The following is a 17,170-nucleotide window of genomic DNA, read 5'->3' as shown; positions in this document are numbered from 1 at the left end:
TCTCTTAATGCAGAATACTGTTTTATTACTGTTTATTGAAAGTTGATAAATTACTTGTTTGAAATTTTTCTTTCATTTTAGGAGGCTTGTTAAGTTCAAAGGCAAAACGGGCTAAATGTTCTACCCATAAGCAGAGAGTAATAGTAATGCTTTATAATAAAGTTTGTGACATTGTTAGCAGCTTATCAGAATTGCTAGAGATACAGCTTCTTACAGACACAACAATTCTTCAGGTAAGGTTTTTTTTTTTTTTTAAGCATTTTGTTATATTTCTAGACCAAATGATGTAAGAATAGAGAGGCTAGGTGAGTTCAGCATAACCTAGCTCACTCAGTAATAATGCCAGCATGATGTTAATTTTTTCCATTCAGAAGATGTATATAAAATGAAGAAATACAAGTCCAGGGAAGTTTTAAAAAGAAACATTGAGGATAAAAGGTGAATGTATTATAAACTCTAAACTCTTAAGTTCTTTGAAAGGTAAATGATTACTTCCTTTGAAATATGTCATAATATTTTCATCCAGAGTAGCAAAATATATTGTTTTTTTAATTGTGACATTTATTAACTCAAAATGTGGAGTTCAGAGGAATGGTGGCTATGAAAAGAAAGTATGTACTAATGTGCTTGAGGGTGAAAGGAGCAGAGAAAAAACCCAGATCAATACTAATGATTAATGAGAGGAAAGAAAATGTCCTCTCAGTTTCTTTCAGTAAGTTTATGAATATTTTGGAATTTAGTTAAGGTAGAATGTTACTGAAATCAACTAGAGATGTATACTGATTACTTTTTATGTGTGCAGGTATCATCAATGGGAATTACACCATTTTTCGTGGAAAATGTCAGTGAACTACAATTATGTGCCATTAAGTTAGTCACTGCAGTAAGTATAAAGTCATACTTTTAGTTATTCCACCAGAAAAATAATATTGATATCATTTAATTCAAATTTGTAAAAATGAAGATTGAAGTTTTCCGTAGATTTATTTCAGCATAAGGACTATTTTTTGTGTGCCTTCTATTTTAAATTCTTCTAAATTTTTATTTTATTCAATATAGTATATTAATAGTTTCAGAGGTAGAGTTCAGTAATTCATCAGTCTTATATAATACCCAGTGCTCATTACATCACATGCCTCCTTAATGTCCATCATCACCCAGTTATACCATACCTCCACCTTCCTCCCCTCCAGCAACCCTTAGTCTATTTCCTAAAATAAAGAGTCTCTTATGGTTTGTCTCCTTCTCTGATTTTGTCTTTGTTTTATTTTTCCCCTCTAAATTTTAAAGAAATAGTTAATAATTCCTTAATATCTATAATTAAATCAGAATTATTTAAAATCATTTAAATTTTGTTTTTCCATCTCCAAGATAGTATAATCCTCTAACTAAAACTAGTATATGCTAATTCTACAAGAATGTTATAATTAAGGATGGAAAAGTACTGTAAATTAAGTTTATTGTCATTGAAGATGTTGAAAACATTTTCATTATAAATGACATAATATTTTTTATCGTGTGATACAGTATTTTTGTTTTCAAATAATTATAATAAACTAAATTTGAGATCTTATAATTACTAAACAGGTATTCTCAAGATATGAAAAACATAGGCAATTAATTTTGGAAGAAATTTTTACTTCACTTGCAAGATTACCAACCAGCAAGAGGAGTTTGAGGAACTTCAGGTAACTAATTATAGCAAAGGCTAATAAGTACAATGAAGAATTACATTATATTGTAGTCCTTATAAATTTATTCCTAATCATCTGTGATTTTTATTTTAATGATCAAATAAAAGAGAGGCAATTCAGTAAGAGCAGCATGAAGAATAGCTTAGATATGTGAAAAAGCAGTGCATATATGGGGGACTTAAGGAAGTTCATTGATTCTCATGTGTAAAGATCTGTGACAGGGTTTTTCAGTCATGATGCTATGGACATTTTGGGCAGTTAATACTTTGTTGTGAAAGGCTGTTCTGTACATGGTAAGATGCTTAGCAGCATCCCTGACCTATAACTTCTAGATGATAAGAGAACCACCCACCTACTCCCTTCAATTGTGACAACCAGAATTTTCTCCAGACACTGGCAGATATCCCTTGAGGGGCAAAATCATCCCTGATTAAGCCATGATAGGAAATACGGCTTGAAAAAGTCAAAGGCAGTTCAAGTGTTTTATACGCCATACTAAGGAACTTGGACTTAATCCTTTATACAGTAGGAAGTCATCAAATATTATTTTTAAAAGCTGGAAGATTACTCTGGCAGCAAGATGGAGAATAGACATGGAGATTAAATGTTCTTAAGTCACTAAGCACAGGGTAACTAAGAAATGTTATCCACTGCTGTAGTCAGCAGTGGATTATTGTCTTTGTTGTCATAGGGAATCATCATCATTATCATAACTATTATAATTTCCTAAGTGATTAAGTGTGTTGACCTGGCACATAGAACCCTAAATGCCAGGTATTTAGATTGTTTTGAAGGTTGTCTTATGTAAAATAGTTGTTCTTACCTTAATTTTTTGGACTAATTGTGTATAGTCTATTAAACCTGAAGAAAAGCTATGAGCATATACGAGAATTCTTACACCTTTATAGTATCTTTAGACTTAAATATTTAAATTTGTTTTTTTATGTTCCGTTCCTCTGCCTGCACACCCTAGCACAAACAATCAAGAGCTGACTGTGTAGCAGATTTTAATAAGAAAATAAGTACCAGAATGTATGGGCATTTGGAAATCTTGAAGACTTTTCTCATTTTAAAAATCATTTTGAGAAGTATTTGATATTTTTCGTGTATAAATCTTTGCAGTGGATTTAGAGTATAGAAATTTGTGTTAAATGTGTGTTAAATATTGCATTTTCCTTTGACTAATTTTAATTATCTAAATATGTATAGATATTAAAGTGGTACTTTTTCTAATTTAATAAAAATAATTAGACTTAAAGACACTATTACAAGCACTAAAATAATGTCTGGACATATTAGTAAAGCACCTGAAATTTTCAGATGATAGATGACATATAGAGTGAAATTCTCTTCATTCTTTGTATGATTTAAATATTTTCTTCTCCATTAAAGGTTAAATAGTAGTGATATGGATGGAGAGCCTATGTATATTCAGATGGTTACAGCCTTGGTTTTACAACTAATTCAGTGTGTGGTACACTTACCATCATCAGAGAAGGACTCTAATTCAGAAGAGGACTCAAATAAAAAAGTAAGGAATCTTTTATAACTTTGTACTTTTATAGGAAGAAGCACCTGAATTCTCTGCCATTCTTATAAACCTGAAGTTCTTAATTAGAGCTTTATGGCTGGACTTTAGGATCCTTGTAGAGCACTAGACTAATTTTTAAGAAAGATTAGTTCTGATACTGACTACTTTGTCTGCCAGTCACAAGACATGTGGATCTTTTAAGCCAAGTTTGTTTCTTTAGGTATAAAATGAGCATGATAATAGCTAACAGGCTTTTCATTCCAACCACTAAGTCTGAAGTTAGATAAGTCATTGTGCAAGCGAATATTATTATATATAATATCTGTACTGCTACATAATATATAATTGTAATATAATTAATGTAATTCTCATGCAGAAGATGAATTTATACCTCATCGTTGAGTAACTGTAGCTAAGATTTGCTTTTGGTTTTGTAGCTTTTACCCATTAAAGCTTACAGTTTTTCTAGGTTCTTATAGTACTGTAAAAGCTTAAAAAGAAACAGGGGTGATTTTGTTTCTTTTGTTATTTTCAGAATTTTGCATATGTATATAATTAAGGAAGTAAGTAAGTGAAAAATGCCTATCAAAAAAGTTGAGGTCGCTCTCCCAATCTGGTTGTTTTCTTTCCAATCTTTCTTTCCTTGTCTTTGGTGACAGGTATCAGGAGAATATTTATGTCCCTCCATTTATTTATTTAGTTAGTTAGTTCTCTGCATATAATTTTTTAAACTTACGTAAATGATACAGTGACATCATAGCTGTTTTCTTCAGTCAACATTGTTTTTAATACATAATAACTAATAACAGATTCTCGTGACTTGGGTTAAACATACACAACTGTATCACAATTTAAGAGTTTCTCTAGGTATACTTAGAAGTAGAATATTAAATCATAGTATACATTTATTTTTTTACAAGTATTTTCAACTTTACTAAAACTTGTCAGTTTACTCAGAAAAGTAGTACTCTAGCTTAGTTTGTTTAGATTTTGCCTAGTCTAGTCAGTCTGCGATGATACCATGTAATTTTGCATTTTCTTGGTAACTAGTGAGCTTTTTCATGTATTTTTCACCTTTGGGTTTCCAAAACTTTGAATTGACTATATATCTTAATCTTGAAATTTCCCATGAAGGATTTGAGTTTTGCTTTGTATTGTATTGCAGCATTTCCTAAACTTTGAACTTTAAATGCCTTTTTCTAAATTCTTTTTTCTGGGGCGCCTGGGTGGCTCAGTGGGTTAAAGCCTCTGCCTTCGGCTCAGGTCATGATCCCAGGGTCCTGAGATCGAGCCCCGCATCAGGCTCTCTGCTCAGCAGGGAGCCTGCTTCCTCCTCTCTCTCTGCCTGCCTCTCTGCCTCCTTGTGATCTCTGTCAAATAAATAAATAAAATCTTTAAAAAAAAAATAAATTCTTTTTTCTAAATTCTTTTTCTAAAGTCAATTTCTTCTGACCTAGATCAGTAAGAAATTAGTGATACTGCATTTGCTAACCACATTTGTTACTCTTTTATATTTTAATAAACTAAAATGAACTGTATTTAGTTTTTATAAAGTATTGAAACGTGTTTACCAATTGTAGCTTTTGTCTGTATACATAAAAGAATAGTTTAAGCTTCTTTTTTTTAGAGAGGAAAGAGGGGGAGAGGCAGTGGGAGGGAGAAAGAGAAACTTAAACAGGCTCCATGTCCATAGAAGGGCTCAGTCTCATGACCCTGAGATCATGATTTGAGTTGAATTCAAGAGTCGATGCTTAACCATCTGAGCCACCCAGATCCCCATAAGCTTCTTACTGTTTAAATGTATTTCCCCTATTCAGTAATAACATGACAGTAGCAACTGAACAAACTTATGTTTTTGATTATTTCTTGTATTCATGTAAATTCACTTTTCTCAATCTAGGTTGACCAAGATGTTGTCATTACCAACTCTTACGAAACAGCCATGAGAACAGCCCAAAACTTCCTTTCCATCTTCCTTAAAAAGTGAGCAAAACTAATGTAATCTGATTTTTATTTCCCCAGCATAGAAAATAAGTTTATTTATTTTAGGCAAATGGTTAATCCAATTACCTACCATAACCTGAACCTTGAATATGTCACTGTGGTCCTTGGTCTCCTGATCTTTAAAATGGGGCATTTGAAATATTAAAACCTTCTTGGGAACTTACGTATTTGACTCCACAATTTAAAGTACTGGATTGAAATTCTGTAGTTTTTCTTCAGTAAATTTTGGAGAATTCTAATTGAATAGGAAAATTTGTAGAGAGAAATTTAGTTAGGCCTTCATAAGAATTTATGGTAATTTCAGAGAAAGGGATTTTTAAAAATGTGGTGTACTTGCTGGAAAGTAATGTTTATATGAGGCAATAAATGAATTCGCTAGCAAGGGGAAGAGTGAAATTCGAGAAATAGAGTCATTTTATGCCATATTATATTTAATGTACTCTCTTATACCTTGTTATTACATATGGGGAAAAGAAAACTTAGTTAACAAAATTGCAGTCATATTGGTGGACATGTCACCTAAATTCACAGCCTTTTCACTATTTATTTTCAAACAGATGTGGTAGTAAGCAAGGTGAAGAAGATTACAGACCACTATTTGAAAATTTTGTTCAAGACCTTCTTTCAACAGTCAATAAGCCTGAATGGCCAGCTGCTGAACTACTCCTTAGTTTGTTAGGGAGATTGTTGGTAAGAGTATAGCATTTAAAGATTATTAGATTACTAGAAGACAACATAATGAGGATGTACTCTGATTCACAGATGATGAATTCTTTAAAAATGTGTAAGGAAATATGACCATTGCATCTTTATTTTTGCATGTGCATAACTGTACACAGTGTTGTCAGTACTTTGTAGAAAACTTTGAAATCTTGTGATTTTGGTGCCTTCATTTCATTACTTGAGATAGCAGTGCTTTAAAAAGTTTTTTCTTTGGTTTGGAAGTGCTGTATTGTTAGTTAAAAGCACCTCAACACTGAGTTGTAAGTTAGTGCCATAAACTCGTTTCAAAGCATGAAACTGATGAATATGAACACTTTGTCATCATTAAGAGTATTTCTAAAAACATGACACTTCTAGTTCTCATGTAATATAATAGGACAATGCAAAGAAATATTATGATATCTCTTTTTATTTTTAATGTATATTTAAACTTGTGCAATGCAAATTGTTACAAAGTTTTGGGGACCTTATGTTTTGTGAACCAGAAAAATGTATTAATACTATTCTGAAACCAAGATAACATTTCATAGGCATTAGAATTCCAGCATAAGAAATTCTTACTCAGTAATACCCCATTTTTCACAAGTAAGCAGTTGAGCCTGCATTTAGAGAAAATAACTATGTTCTTAAGGAGGATTAGTCTATACTTTTTTAATGAAAATGTTCAGATTCCAGAAACTCTCAGAAGGCAGTCACTTATGAAACAGTATCACAAGAAAAAAAAGTTTACATTTCAGATAATACAACATAGATTTGGTATTTTTGTGATAAATTGCTATTAAAAATTTATAAATTGATTAAATAAAAATTGTTTTTATGTTTAGGTCCATCAGTTCAGTAACAAGTCAACAGAGATGGCTTTAAGAGTGGCGTCTCTTGATTACCTTGGAACCGTTGCTGCACGATTAAGGAAAGATGCTGTTACAAGCAAAATGGATCAGGGGTCTATAGAACGAATTTTAAAACAGGTATTGAGATAAAAGATTAAAATTATGGAGATAAATATTAGATATTAAGTACTTCTTTAGGTATTCTTATATTGGTGTTATATTGCATTTTATAGATTCAAAGTAAGATCTAACATTTACTTTGTTTCTGCAAACTGCTTCTACGAATGTATGATGCTGTTTTCTGTTTTGTTTTACTAAATTTTATTTAAATCTTTAGTTTACTAAGATTATTTAACATTCCCAATCAAGTCATTTTATACCTTTTAATTTTGATCATTTTTTTATATTGGGGAAAGGTGAGGAGGACTTCCTTTCATTTTATTAGATAGTTACAGCATGTCTGGCAGAAAAAGTGTTTTATTGCTTCACTTTTTAAGTGTGGGTGAGGTGGTAGTAATGCTAAAAGTTACTTAAGAACATGGTAGGTAAATGACCTCTAATCCTACCATATACAACTTTTTTTCATTTTCTTTCTATCTTTTTTTTTTTTTTAACATTCATAGCCATATTTATTCTGACCATTAGAAATGCCTCTTGTATTTTTTAATATACTTTGTATTTTGAAATTATTTATATTCATAATATAATAATTTATATATTAAACTTGCAAAAAGTTAGAGGAATAGTACAAAGAATTCCCACAAACCTTTCACCCAAATTCCTTAACTGTTGATAATTTATAACGTTTGCGGGGCGCCTGGGTGGCTCAGTTGGTAAAGCTGCTGCCTTCGGCTCAGGTCATGATCTCCGGGTCCTGGGATCGAGTCCCGCATCGGGCTCTCTGCTCAGCGGGGAGCCTGCTTCCTCCTCTCTCTCTCTCTGCCTCTCTGCCTACTTGTGATCTCTCTCTGTCAAATAAATAAATAAAATCTTTAAAAAAATATATATAACGTTTGCTTTATCTTTGCACAACATTTACATGCATGCCTATCTGTGTGTTCATTTTTTTTTCTGAACTATATGAGCAAGCTTAATGCCTTCATTACCCTTGAATTTCAAAGTATGATTCCCTGGACAAGAAGCACTAATATTAACATCACTTAGAAACTTGCTAGAAGCGCACATTTTTAGGACTCTTCTGCTGAATTGGAAATTCCTGAGGGTGGAGCCCAGCATTGTTTTTTGATAGACCCTCCAGGTGATTCGAATGAATGCTAAAGTTTGAGAACCGTGCTTAGTGTATATTTTCTATGAATAAGAACTCTTGCTTAAATATCCCAGTACACTTCTCAAAAGCAGAAAATTACCAATAATATGACACTCCCATCTAATATAAATGTTGCCATTCCTATTCTATTTCATAGGTTTTAATTTGTTGCTATCATTATTTTAATGCTCAGATTGTCCTAACTATAACCAGTGAGAGCCTATTATAGCTGGCTTTTGTATCTTTCTGATACATTCCCATATTTCTTTGAGAACTTTGTGGCACAAGATGTTTCAGGATCCTCCATCCTCTTTTACTTTCCTTGCCTCAGCCCTGGAATCTGCCATTTCACCAGTTGCTACTGGATCTTTTTATTTGAGAATGGTAATTTAGAAACCAAGATCTAGGTGCCAAGTTTCGGTATTTCTTAGAGTAGACCTAGGAGTTCTTTGTTATACATGACTGTGTAGGTTGTACACAGTAAAACTTGAGGGGAGGGGTCATTTGTAAATATTTTTTTGGTTCTTGACATACCTCTACCTTGCTTTTGGGCATTTACAGTGCCCTAATTTACAGTGTTATGATGAATTTCTCCATGTATCCATTTCGCCATACTCTTACAACATGGTTTATTCTGATCTTTGTTTTTCTGCTTAGAGATACCCTAAATTATATTGGCATTTTGTGTGGTAAAGCTAGAATATATGTAGGCATGAATGTCAGCTCACAGTTTCTGGCTGTGTATTGTTCTTGACAAGACCTAAAGATTCAGTATCTTTCTGTTCCTAGATGAAGGGAACACCCCACATATTATATATTTAATATCCTACATGAAATAAAGTACTGTTTTGTATTGTAAATAAAATAAAAATATTTATCTTCCAGAATGTTTTTAAATATCCCAAAGACACTTATAACACCATGGCAAGACAGATAATAACAGTTTCCATTTTTGAAGATTTTACTTATTGTCTCATAGGGAGAGTACACAAGCAAGGGGAACAACAGGTACAGGGAGAAGCAGACTCCCTGCTGAGCAAGGAGCCCCTTGCGGAACTCAGTTCGAAGACCTTGGGATCATGACCTGAGTTGAAGGCAGATGCTTAAACAACTGAACCAACCAGGCATCCCAATAGTTTCCATTTTAAGATTAAAAGTTTGGAATTGAAAAAAAAAAAAAAGTTTGGCCTCTTTTTTTCCATACAGAAAACCAATGCTGGGACCTTCCTATCTCGGAATACTTAACACACTATTCTGATAATTTTTATGCCTACTAACTGCCCCTCTTTCAAATAAAGATGACATGCAGTTCATAAAAATAAAGGCCAGTCTGATCAATTAATAGTATGGTTTTCAAAAATAGCATTTTTTTCCCTTTAAGTTGCTATACTTATATTTTCAGTTTTTATCGTTTATCAGGTTTTTTTCCACTCAGATTTGTGTCTACAACTAGATAAATTATTAAGTATACTAGTAATATCTTTTTTCTTCTTACTTGCTTTATTCTGTAGGTTTCAGGAGGAGAAGATGAAATACAACAACTGCAGAAAGCATTGCTTGATTACTTGGATGAAAACACTGAGACTGATCCTTCACTAGTGGTACGTATCTTTTCTCCCTTTTTTGGAAATAACACATCAAATTCAAATTGGGTCTAAAAGAAAATCGGGAAGTATCCTGAAAAGGAGAGTTATTGGGAATACTGATTTTTGAAACAAAAGGATAATTTGATGATCTTTAAAAAAAAAGAATGATTATAGATTCATTTGTCTTATATGAAATTCTGGTACAGGTATTATATTACACTAAAATGGTGTGATGACATGGGAAATAGACATCTTTTCATAGTTACCTTTGAGACTGAGCTAGATCATTGCTTCTCATGGTGGACATGGCCCAGGTTGTGCTTGAGGTGATCTATTAGCATATGAAAAGAAGGTATTAGAATTCCATATGTTTGATTATATTTAAATATAATCCTTAATTATATTTTTATGTACATTATATATCCAAATTATTAGTATAATAGGTTCATGTATAAAATTTATAAACTCTATTACGAAACAGTGTGCATGTATTTGGGTACTTTTTTAAATTTTTTGCTGATAGGATATGCAGCCTAAAGAGAGAACTAAACTTTTCAGTCAACTACTGCTGGTTTTCAGTCTGCATTGAAAGAAACAGATTATAGGTGTGCCTCCGTGTTAAAATATTTTGGTAATAACTGGCTGTATATTTCTTGAAGAAGTAAGGTGGTATTTTGAAAGTAACTAGAGTTTTTACCTTTAGCTTTATATCCTATTGTTCTAAACTCTCCCTGTTGACCTATCATCTAATTTTACTGGCCTATGAGTAATACTGTCCTTTGTTAGGTAATTGATAGTAGTAGTCTAGATTTAATACAACTATATTTATCAAATTATCTTTTGACATCGTTAATATAAGTGCTAAGACAAAGTAAAATAGTAAGCTTTATATCATTCGATAGTCAAACCTTCCAGCTTTCTCAAAATCTCTTTTTATCTGCTGGAGTTTGCTTTGAGGTACACCTTAGTATTTATTCCTGATAGTAAGCACTTTATCAATAGATTGGAAATTTTGTTACTAATTCATTTTGAAATTTTGTTAATTTCATCAACCTCAAGTCTTAATCTATTTTCTCTTCAGTTTTCTCGCAAATTCTATATAGCCCAGTGGTTCCGTGACACAACTCTGGAAACAGAAAAAGCAATGAAATCACAAAAAGATGAAGAATCATCTGAAGGAACACATCATGCAAAGGAAGTTGAGACAACTGGTCAAATCATGCATCGAGCTGAAAACCGGAAAAAGTTTCTAAGAAGCATTATCAAAACCACACCTTCTCAGTTCAGCACATTAAAGTAAGATCTAGAGAAAAAGCATTTTACATGTTTAGTCAGTTATGTCTCTGATATCTATTTTATCTACTTTGCAAAAAATTAAATGTAAATTTAATGACTTTTTGTTGTAGGATGAACTCTGATACCGTGGACTATGATGATGCTTGTTTGATTGTTCGATACTTGGCCTCTATGAGGCCGTTTGCCCAGAGCTTTGATATTTATTTGACACAGGTAAACTGGACCAGATTTCCTTATACAATGATACTGATTTTGGGGATTATGGATATTTGTGGGGTAGTTTATGTCTGTTCACTGTTGGAAACAGATATTTTAAAAGATAATGAAAGTAGCATTTGTTTCTGTGTTCCATATATGTTAAAGGTCTTTTTTTTTTGCATGCTTTTTACATATTGATTGTTGTTTTACAGAGAAATGGGTATATATCTATATGAATATACATACAGTATAGGTAGAATGATGTTATAAAAACATTCGATTACCAAATTATTACTTAAATGATACTAAATATCCTGAATTAGTTACTCATAGCAAGGTTTTAGTAGGGCTGTGTGTCCTTGCAAATGAAGCATAGCTATAAAAGACAGGTTTAATCGAGAATGCCAAGATAAAAGAAGGACCCTAAAGTATAGAATGCCTCACTTACTGTACTGAACTTCAAGTTAAAACTTTGGATCAGTAAGATAACATCTTTTCCTCATATAAAAGTTAAAGGGATGTAAATATAGTATTTATTTTCATTTATTTGCATGTTTTCATGCTATTTTGTTAAATGTTCCATGTTCTAAAATTTTGAAAATATCAATGTTTGCTTGGCAGATCCTTCGAGTTCTTGGTGAAAATGCAATTGCCGTTCGAACAAAAGCAATGAAGTGTTTATCTGAGGTTGTTGCTGTAGACCCCAGTATTCTAGCAAGGGTAAAGAAGAGTACAAATGATTCTTCTTATTTGCCTACTGCATTCAAGTTAAAGTATTAGCTCTACTTAGTATAAATTATATTTTCTTCATTTCCCTTTAGCTTGATATGCAACGAGGAGTTCATGGACGTTTAATGGATAATTCCACTAGTGTTCGAGAAGCAGCAGTAGAATTATTAGGTCGATTTGTTCTTTGTCGACCTCAGCTTGCTGAGCAGTATTATGATATGCTGATTGAAAGAATATTGGTATGTTTGTTTTGTCATTTTTATTATGATTCATAGTACCTGTGATTTCTAGTATCACATTTTTTGTTAAACTAGAAAAGTTAGAAAAGTAGATATCAATCATATATTGCCTAATCTCCGTACTATAGCAACTTCCTAAAGGGGGACATGTTTCTTCCACCCCCCACCCAGCCCCCCCAAGAAAACCTGTCAGTGTCTATTTTACATAGCCACCTTAAAGACAGTTTAAACCAGATTAAATATTAAAAGCTGTGGTTTGTGACTCTATAGTGCTGATGAGTCAGTGGGTTTGAAGGCAGGGGAAGCTAATAGGTACTTCTGGTGCCAAGAACTGAATCCAGAAAGGGGTGGCTGGACAGCAGCAAATTCTAATCTCCAGTCTCCCAGATTTAGAAAGCAGAAAAAAGGTCCTCCTTTCCTACCTTAACCTTGAGCTGAGAGCTAAAAGTCCTAATGATTGGACAGAGTGCCAACAAGGGCAGGAGACACCGATTTCAGGCCCACTCATCCCCAGACCCAAACAAAACTGTAGAAGAACATGTTTACTGCTTGATACAGTAAAACAAATCATTGTCGAAAATTGGATTCCTTTTTTCAGTTACTACTGCCTTTTAATGGTGCAAGTTTACATTAAGTAAATGATAGGAACTACAATGGCATAAATATTTTGGACAGGAATCTAGAATAAATTTGTATGTATGTATGAACAGGAGGAACTATTTCATTGAGAGGTAAGTGCAGAATTTTGGTATCTGACCATATTTTTGGATCCTTTGTATATATCTGCCTGTTTCCTTAAAGCTGAATTACGACAAGTTTTAGGTAAAATGAAATGAGAAAGCCATTTGAGTCTTAAGAACAAACTTAAGAAATGCTATCCTAAGATCATCTTTTTTTGTATGTCATGGAATTCTCTGGCTCTGAAGCCTTTTTCTTGGAAAATAAAAAGAAACAGGAGGGGCGCCTGGGTGGCTCAGTGGGTTAAAGCCTCTGCCTTCAGCTCAGGTCGTGATCCCAGGGTTCTGGGATCAAGCCCCGCATCAGGCTCTCTGCCTAGCGGTGAGCCTGCTTCCCCCCTCTCTCTTTCTGTCTGCCTCTTTGCCTACTTGTGATCTCTGTCTGTCAAGTAAATAAATAAAATCTTTAAAAAAAGAAAGAAAGAAACAGGAAGCATTGGCATTACAGAATATCTGTGGAATTTCCACATCACCCACTGCAGGCATACTGACTTCTGTTAGCAGAAGTCTATCAGGCACCGGATTGGGTATTCCCCACAGTGATAAGAGTTTATCTACCTTTAGTTTGCTCTCAGAATATTATGTGACTGGGAGTTCAAGAATTTCAGCTTCCACTAGCATAAAATCTTGATTGAAACAAAGAATTTAAGGAGAGAGTGGAAGAAATTTTTTCATTTTAGTGAATTAGTCTTTTCAAGAGTGAAAGGCACAATCAGTAAGATTCTCAAAGCTAAAGAACTGACAGCACCTACCCAAGTAGTATATCCTAAAACATTTTCATGGTTGTCAGACTGCATAATGGAAATAATTTTGTACATTAAGTGTCCAGTGCTTTTTATTTCTTTTTAAAACTCTTTAATTATGAAAATTTGTGAACTTAAGAGTAATAGTGCAGTGAACACTCAAGTATCTAGCACCATATTTCATCTATATTTTTTGCTAAATTAGTTTAAATTAAATAAAACATTTGTCTACTTCTTCTGTGGATACTTCAGCCTACCTATCCAAAAAAAATGTGGGTACTGCTCTTATAAACAAAAACTACTGTCTCATCCAACCAAATTAACAGTCTGTAAATATCATCTAATAACCAGTTTATATTCAGATTCTACAATAGTCCTAAAAACTGGTGGAAAAAACTTATTTTCTAGCGCTTTTTTTTTTTTTTTTTTTAAACAGAATCCAGTCAAAGAGCATACTTTGCATTTGGTAATCATGTTTTAAAATTTAGAGTATTCTCTTTTTTATATACTGCCCCCATGACAGTGACTCATTTAAAAAGACCAGGGTCAGTCTTGTTATTTCCTCAAGGTTTTATTTAATTTGTTCTTTTGTTTCTTGTATTTCTTATTAACTATAAGATGATAGGGACAGTGGTTCAGTGGGATTTAGGTTTAACACTTCTGCTAAAAATACTTCATATAAAAAAAAATACTTCAGGGGCGCCTGGGTGGCTCAGAGGGTTAAGCCTTTGCCTTCGGCTCAGGTCATGGGATCGAGCCCTACTTCGGGCTCTCTGCTCAGCAGGGAGCCTGTTTCCCCCTCTCTCTCTGCCTGCCTCTCTGCCTACTTGTGATTTCTCTCTGTCAAATAAATAAATAAAATCTTTAAAAAAAAAATATTTCATATGCTGTTTAAGTGCCACTATTCTAAAAGCTTCATGTTTATTATTCCACTTAATTTTGGTGAGCTTATGTTCTAGTCTTGTGTTCAGTGCTGTTTAATATTTTTTTATGTCTTGGATTTCATATTTTAAAAGTAAAACAACATAATAACCCATATTTATAGTACCGTTAGTAAGAAAGCATAGAGGGAGGAAATATATAGACCATCTTTATCATGTTAGTAGTTAATAGACTGCCTGATAGTGTTTATTCTTTAATTTTATTTTATCATATTTCATCCATCAAGCATTCTGATATTTAAAAATACTTTTCTGTTCTTAGGATACAGGTATCAGTGTCAGGAAAAGGGTAATAAAGATTCTAAGAGACATCTGTATTGAACAGCCAACATTTCCAAAAATTACGGAAATGTGTGTAAAAATGATTCGCAGAGTCAATGATGAAGAGGGCATTAAGGTAAGATGAAATGGTGACTTCTTTAAAATTTTTTCTTTTGTGTTTTAAGTAATTTAAGTGTTCATTGTGTCTAAATTTTGTTGATGTATATGTAAAATATGACTTATAAAACCTTTATAAGCGAATCAACATTTTTAGATTATAAATTCAAAAAAGGCATACTTTCTTACGTTTTTATTTCTAGATCTTATGTTAATAAAATCTGATCTTTCTCAATCAGTTGAATTATAATATTTAATGTCATCATAGTGATTACATTATATGCAGGAAGTTTATTATCGAATTAATTTTCACATGGTATGTATTTGGTGTTCTAAGTTAAGAAATACTTCTTTGAAAGTTCAATCTTATTCATTAATTTATTTATATATTATTGTCCCCTGTATTTGTTCTTGTGTTTGTTTTTAACAACTTTTCCCCAAAAATAGTAAAAATATTTTTTAGTTTGATCAAAAACATTTGAGTGTATACTATGCAGATTCCGTAGGCTAGGCATAATATCACCTATTTAAAATTTTTAACAATTGTAAAAGATTATAAATTTAAGAAATTAATTGATGAATGTTTCTAAACTGAGAAATTCATGCCAAAAATTCCTGGTGGTTTATGTTTTGATTAGTTATTTATAGCTTTGGGACAGGTTTTTTTGTTTGTTTGTTTTGTTTTAATAAATTCTTTTCTCACCATGGGGCTTGAACTTATGACCCAGAGATCAGGAGTTGTATGCTCTACTGACTTTGTTTTGGGTTTTAATAAGAATTTGGGATTGATAATTTTGCCGTTTGTTTTAGTTGTGTAGTTTGAAATTTTCTTTCTTCTAGAAATTAGTAAATGAAACATTCCAAAAACTCTGGTTTACTCCAACTCCGCACAATGACAAAGAAGCAATGACAAGGAAAATTTTAAACATCACTGATGTGGTAAGGACTGGAACAAAGGTGTGGTCCCTGTGGTTGCAAACCTAGTTTAGGCCTACCCACTCTTACGAATATAGAGACAATGATGAGATATTTGGTTAATCTTGACATTTAATACTATGGTTGACCCTTCAGCTGTACAGGTCCACTTATACACGGATTTATTTCAGTAAATACAATATAGTACTATAAGTTGTATTTTCTGTTCCTTAGGATTATTTTTTACTACTATTTCCTTTCTTCTAGCTTACTCCATTACTGTAAAAGATACATATATCATACAACATGTGTGTTAATCACCTGTTTGTTATTGATAAGGCTTCTGGTCAGCAGTAAGCTATTAAAAGTTAAGTTTGGGGGAAATTAAAGTTATACATAGATTTTCCTATGTGCAGGGGGTTAGCATCCCTAAACCCTGCATTGTTCAGGGTCAGCTGAACTTCCCTTTACATTTCTGGAGATACTCAGGGGATGCAAAGAAGATGAGATTGGTATTTCTACATAATCACTTCTTGGCATTCATTCACTTAAGCACTGATACTGAAATTCGCTGTATTCCTCCACTGATTGAAAACAGAGAGGGGGAAGAAGGAAAAGTGGATGAGGAGTAACAGTAGCCCAGGGATAGCCACCTAAAATGGGATAGTACTTTTTCAGACACCATGAGTTAAGATAAGTCTCATTACTTTTAATTATATGCACAAGCTCCAAACCTTTTCAACCCAAAGTACTTTTTGTTTTGAACATACATTTTGTATTATCATTTACAGGTTCAACTTTGTTTCACTCATGTCTTTCTATCTTCTATCTAGAAGGAAAATAATAAGCAAACATTTCTATTTGTATTGTTTTAAATCTTACAGGTTTTTCTGACTAATTGAAGTTATTATTCAAAATGTGATATCCTATATTTTTTAAAGTTTTTATTTAACTTTAGTTAGTTAACATACAGTGTAATATGAATTTCAGGTGTACAGTATACTGATTCAGCACTTCCATACATCATCCAGGGTTCATCACAACAAATGCTCTCCTTAATCCCCCTCACCTATTTCACGCATCTTCCCATCCACCTTTCCTCTAATACCTTATTTAATTTCAATATATTCAACCAATTTGTGGAATATCTTCTAAAGTGTTTTTAAAATAAAATTGTTTAGCATTGGTAAATTACTGGTCTACTAAAAGAATAGTTTACTTTAAAACTAATTTTTTAAATGAGAACATTGAGACATTAATATACTTCAAGCTAAAACATAGCAAAGATTTGGTTTTTGTTTTTGTTTTTTCAGATTTTTAAGTAAATTTCTAATTTTGATAGTTTCACCATATTTTCCC

At 32.6% G+C, this 17,170-nt stretch overlaps 1 protein-coding gene across 5 annotated transcripts in view; it reads left to right on the top strand.

Annotated features, from left to right (window-relative positions):
- NIPBL (NIPBL cohesin loading factor) overlaps positions 1-17,170 on the top strand; it is a 204,285-nt gene that overhangs the window by 144,610 nt on the left and 42,505 nt on the right. For all 5 annotated transcript variants that reach the window (XM_032337586.1, XM_032337587.1, XM_032337584.1 and 2 more), the window contains 14 exons: positions 82-233; positions 803-883; positions 1,588-1,688; positions 3,087-3,225; positions 5,126-5,208; positions 5,787-5,919; positions 6,777-6,920; positions 9,561-9,650; positions 10,717-10,931; positions 11,042-11,144; positions 11,751-11,849; positions 11,951-12,097; positions 14,781-14,915; positions 15,737-15,835. In XM_032337586.1, coding sequence (XP_032193477.1) covers positions 82-233; positions 803-883; positions 1,588-1,688; positions 3,087-3,225; positions 5,126-5,208; positions 5,787-5,919; positions 6,777-6,920; positions 9,561-9,650; positions 10,717-10,931; positions 11,042-11,144; positions 11,751-11,849; positions 11,951-12,097; positions 14,781-14,915; positions 15,737-15,835 — 1,721 coding nt within the window. The remainder of the gene's footprint in view (positions 1-81; positions 234-802; positions 884-1,587; positions 1,689-3,086; positions 3,226-5,125; positions 5,209-5,786; positions 5,920-6,776; positions 6,921-9,560; positions 9,651-10,716; positions 10,932-11,041; positions 11,145-11,750; positions 11,850-11,950; positions 12,098-14,780; positions 14,916-15,736; positions 15,836-17,170) is intronic.

Source organism: Mustela erminea, chromosome 3, assembly GCF_009829155.1.
Source record: "Mustela erminea isolate mMusErm1 chromosome 3, mMusErm1.Pri, whole genome shotgun sequence".
Classification (NCBI taxonomy): domain Eukaryota; kingdom Metazoa; phylum Chordata; class Mammalia; order Carnivora; family Mustelidae; genus Mustela; species Mustela erminea.
Note: the sequence above shows the minus strand (reverse complement) of the source record. Positions and strands in the feature narration are given on the sequence as shown.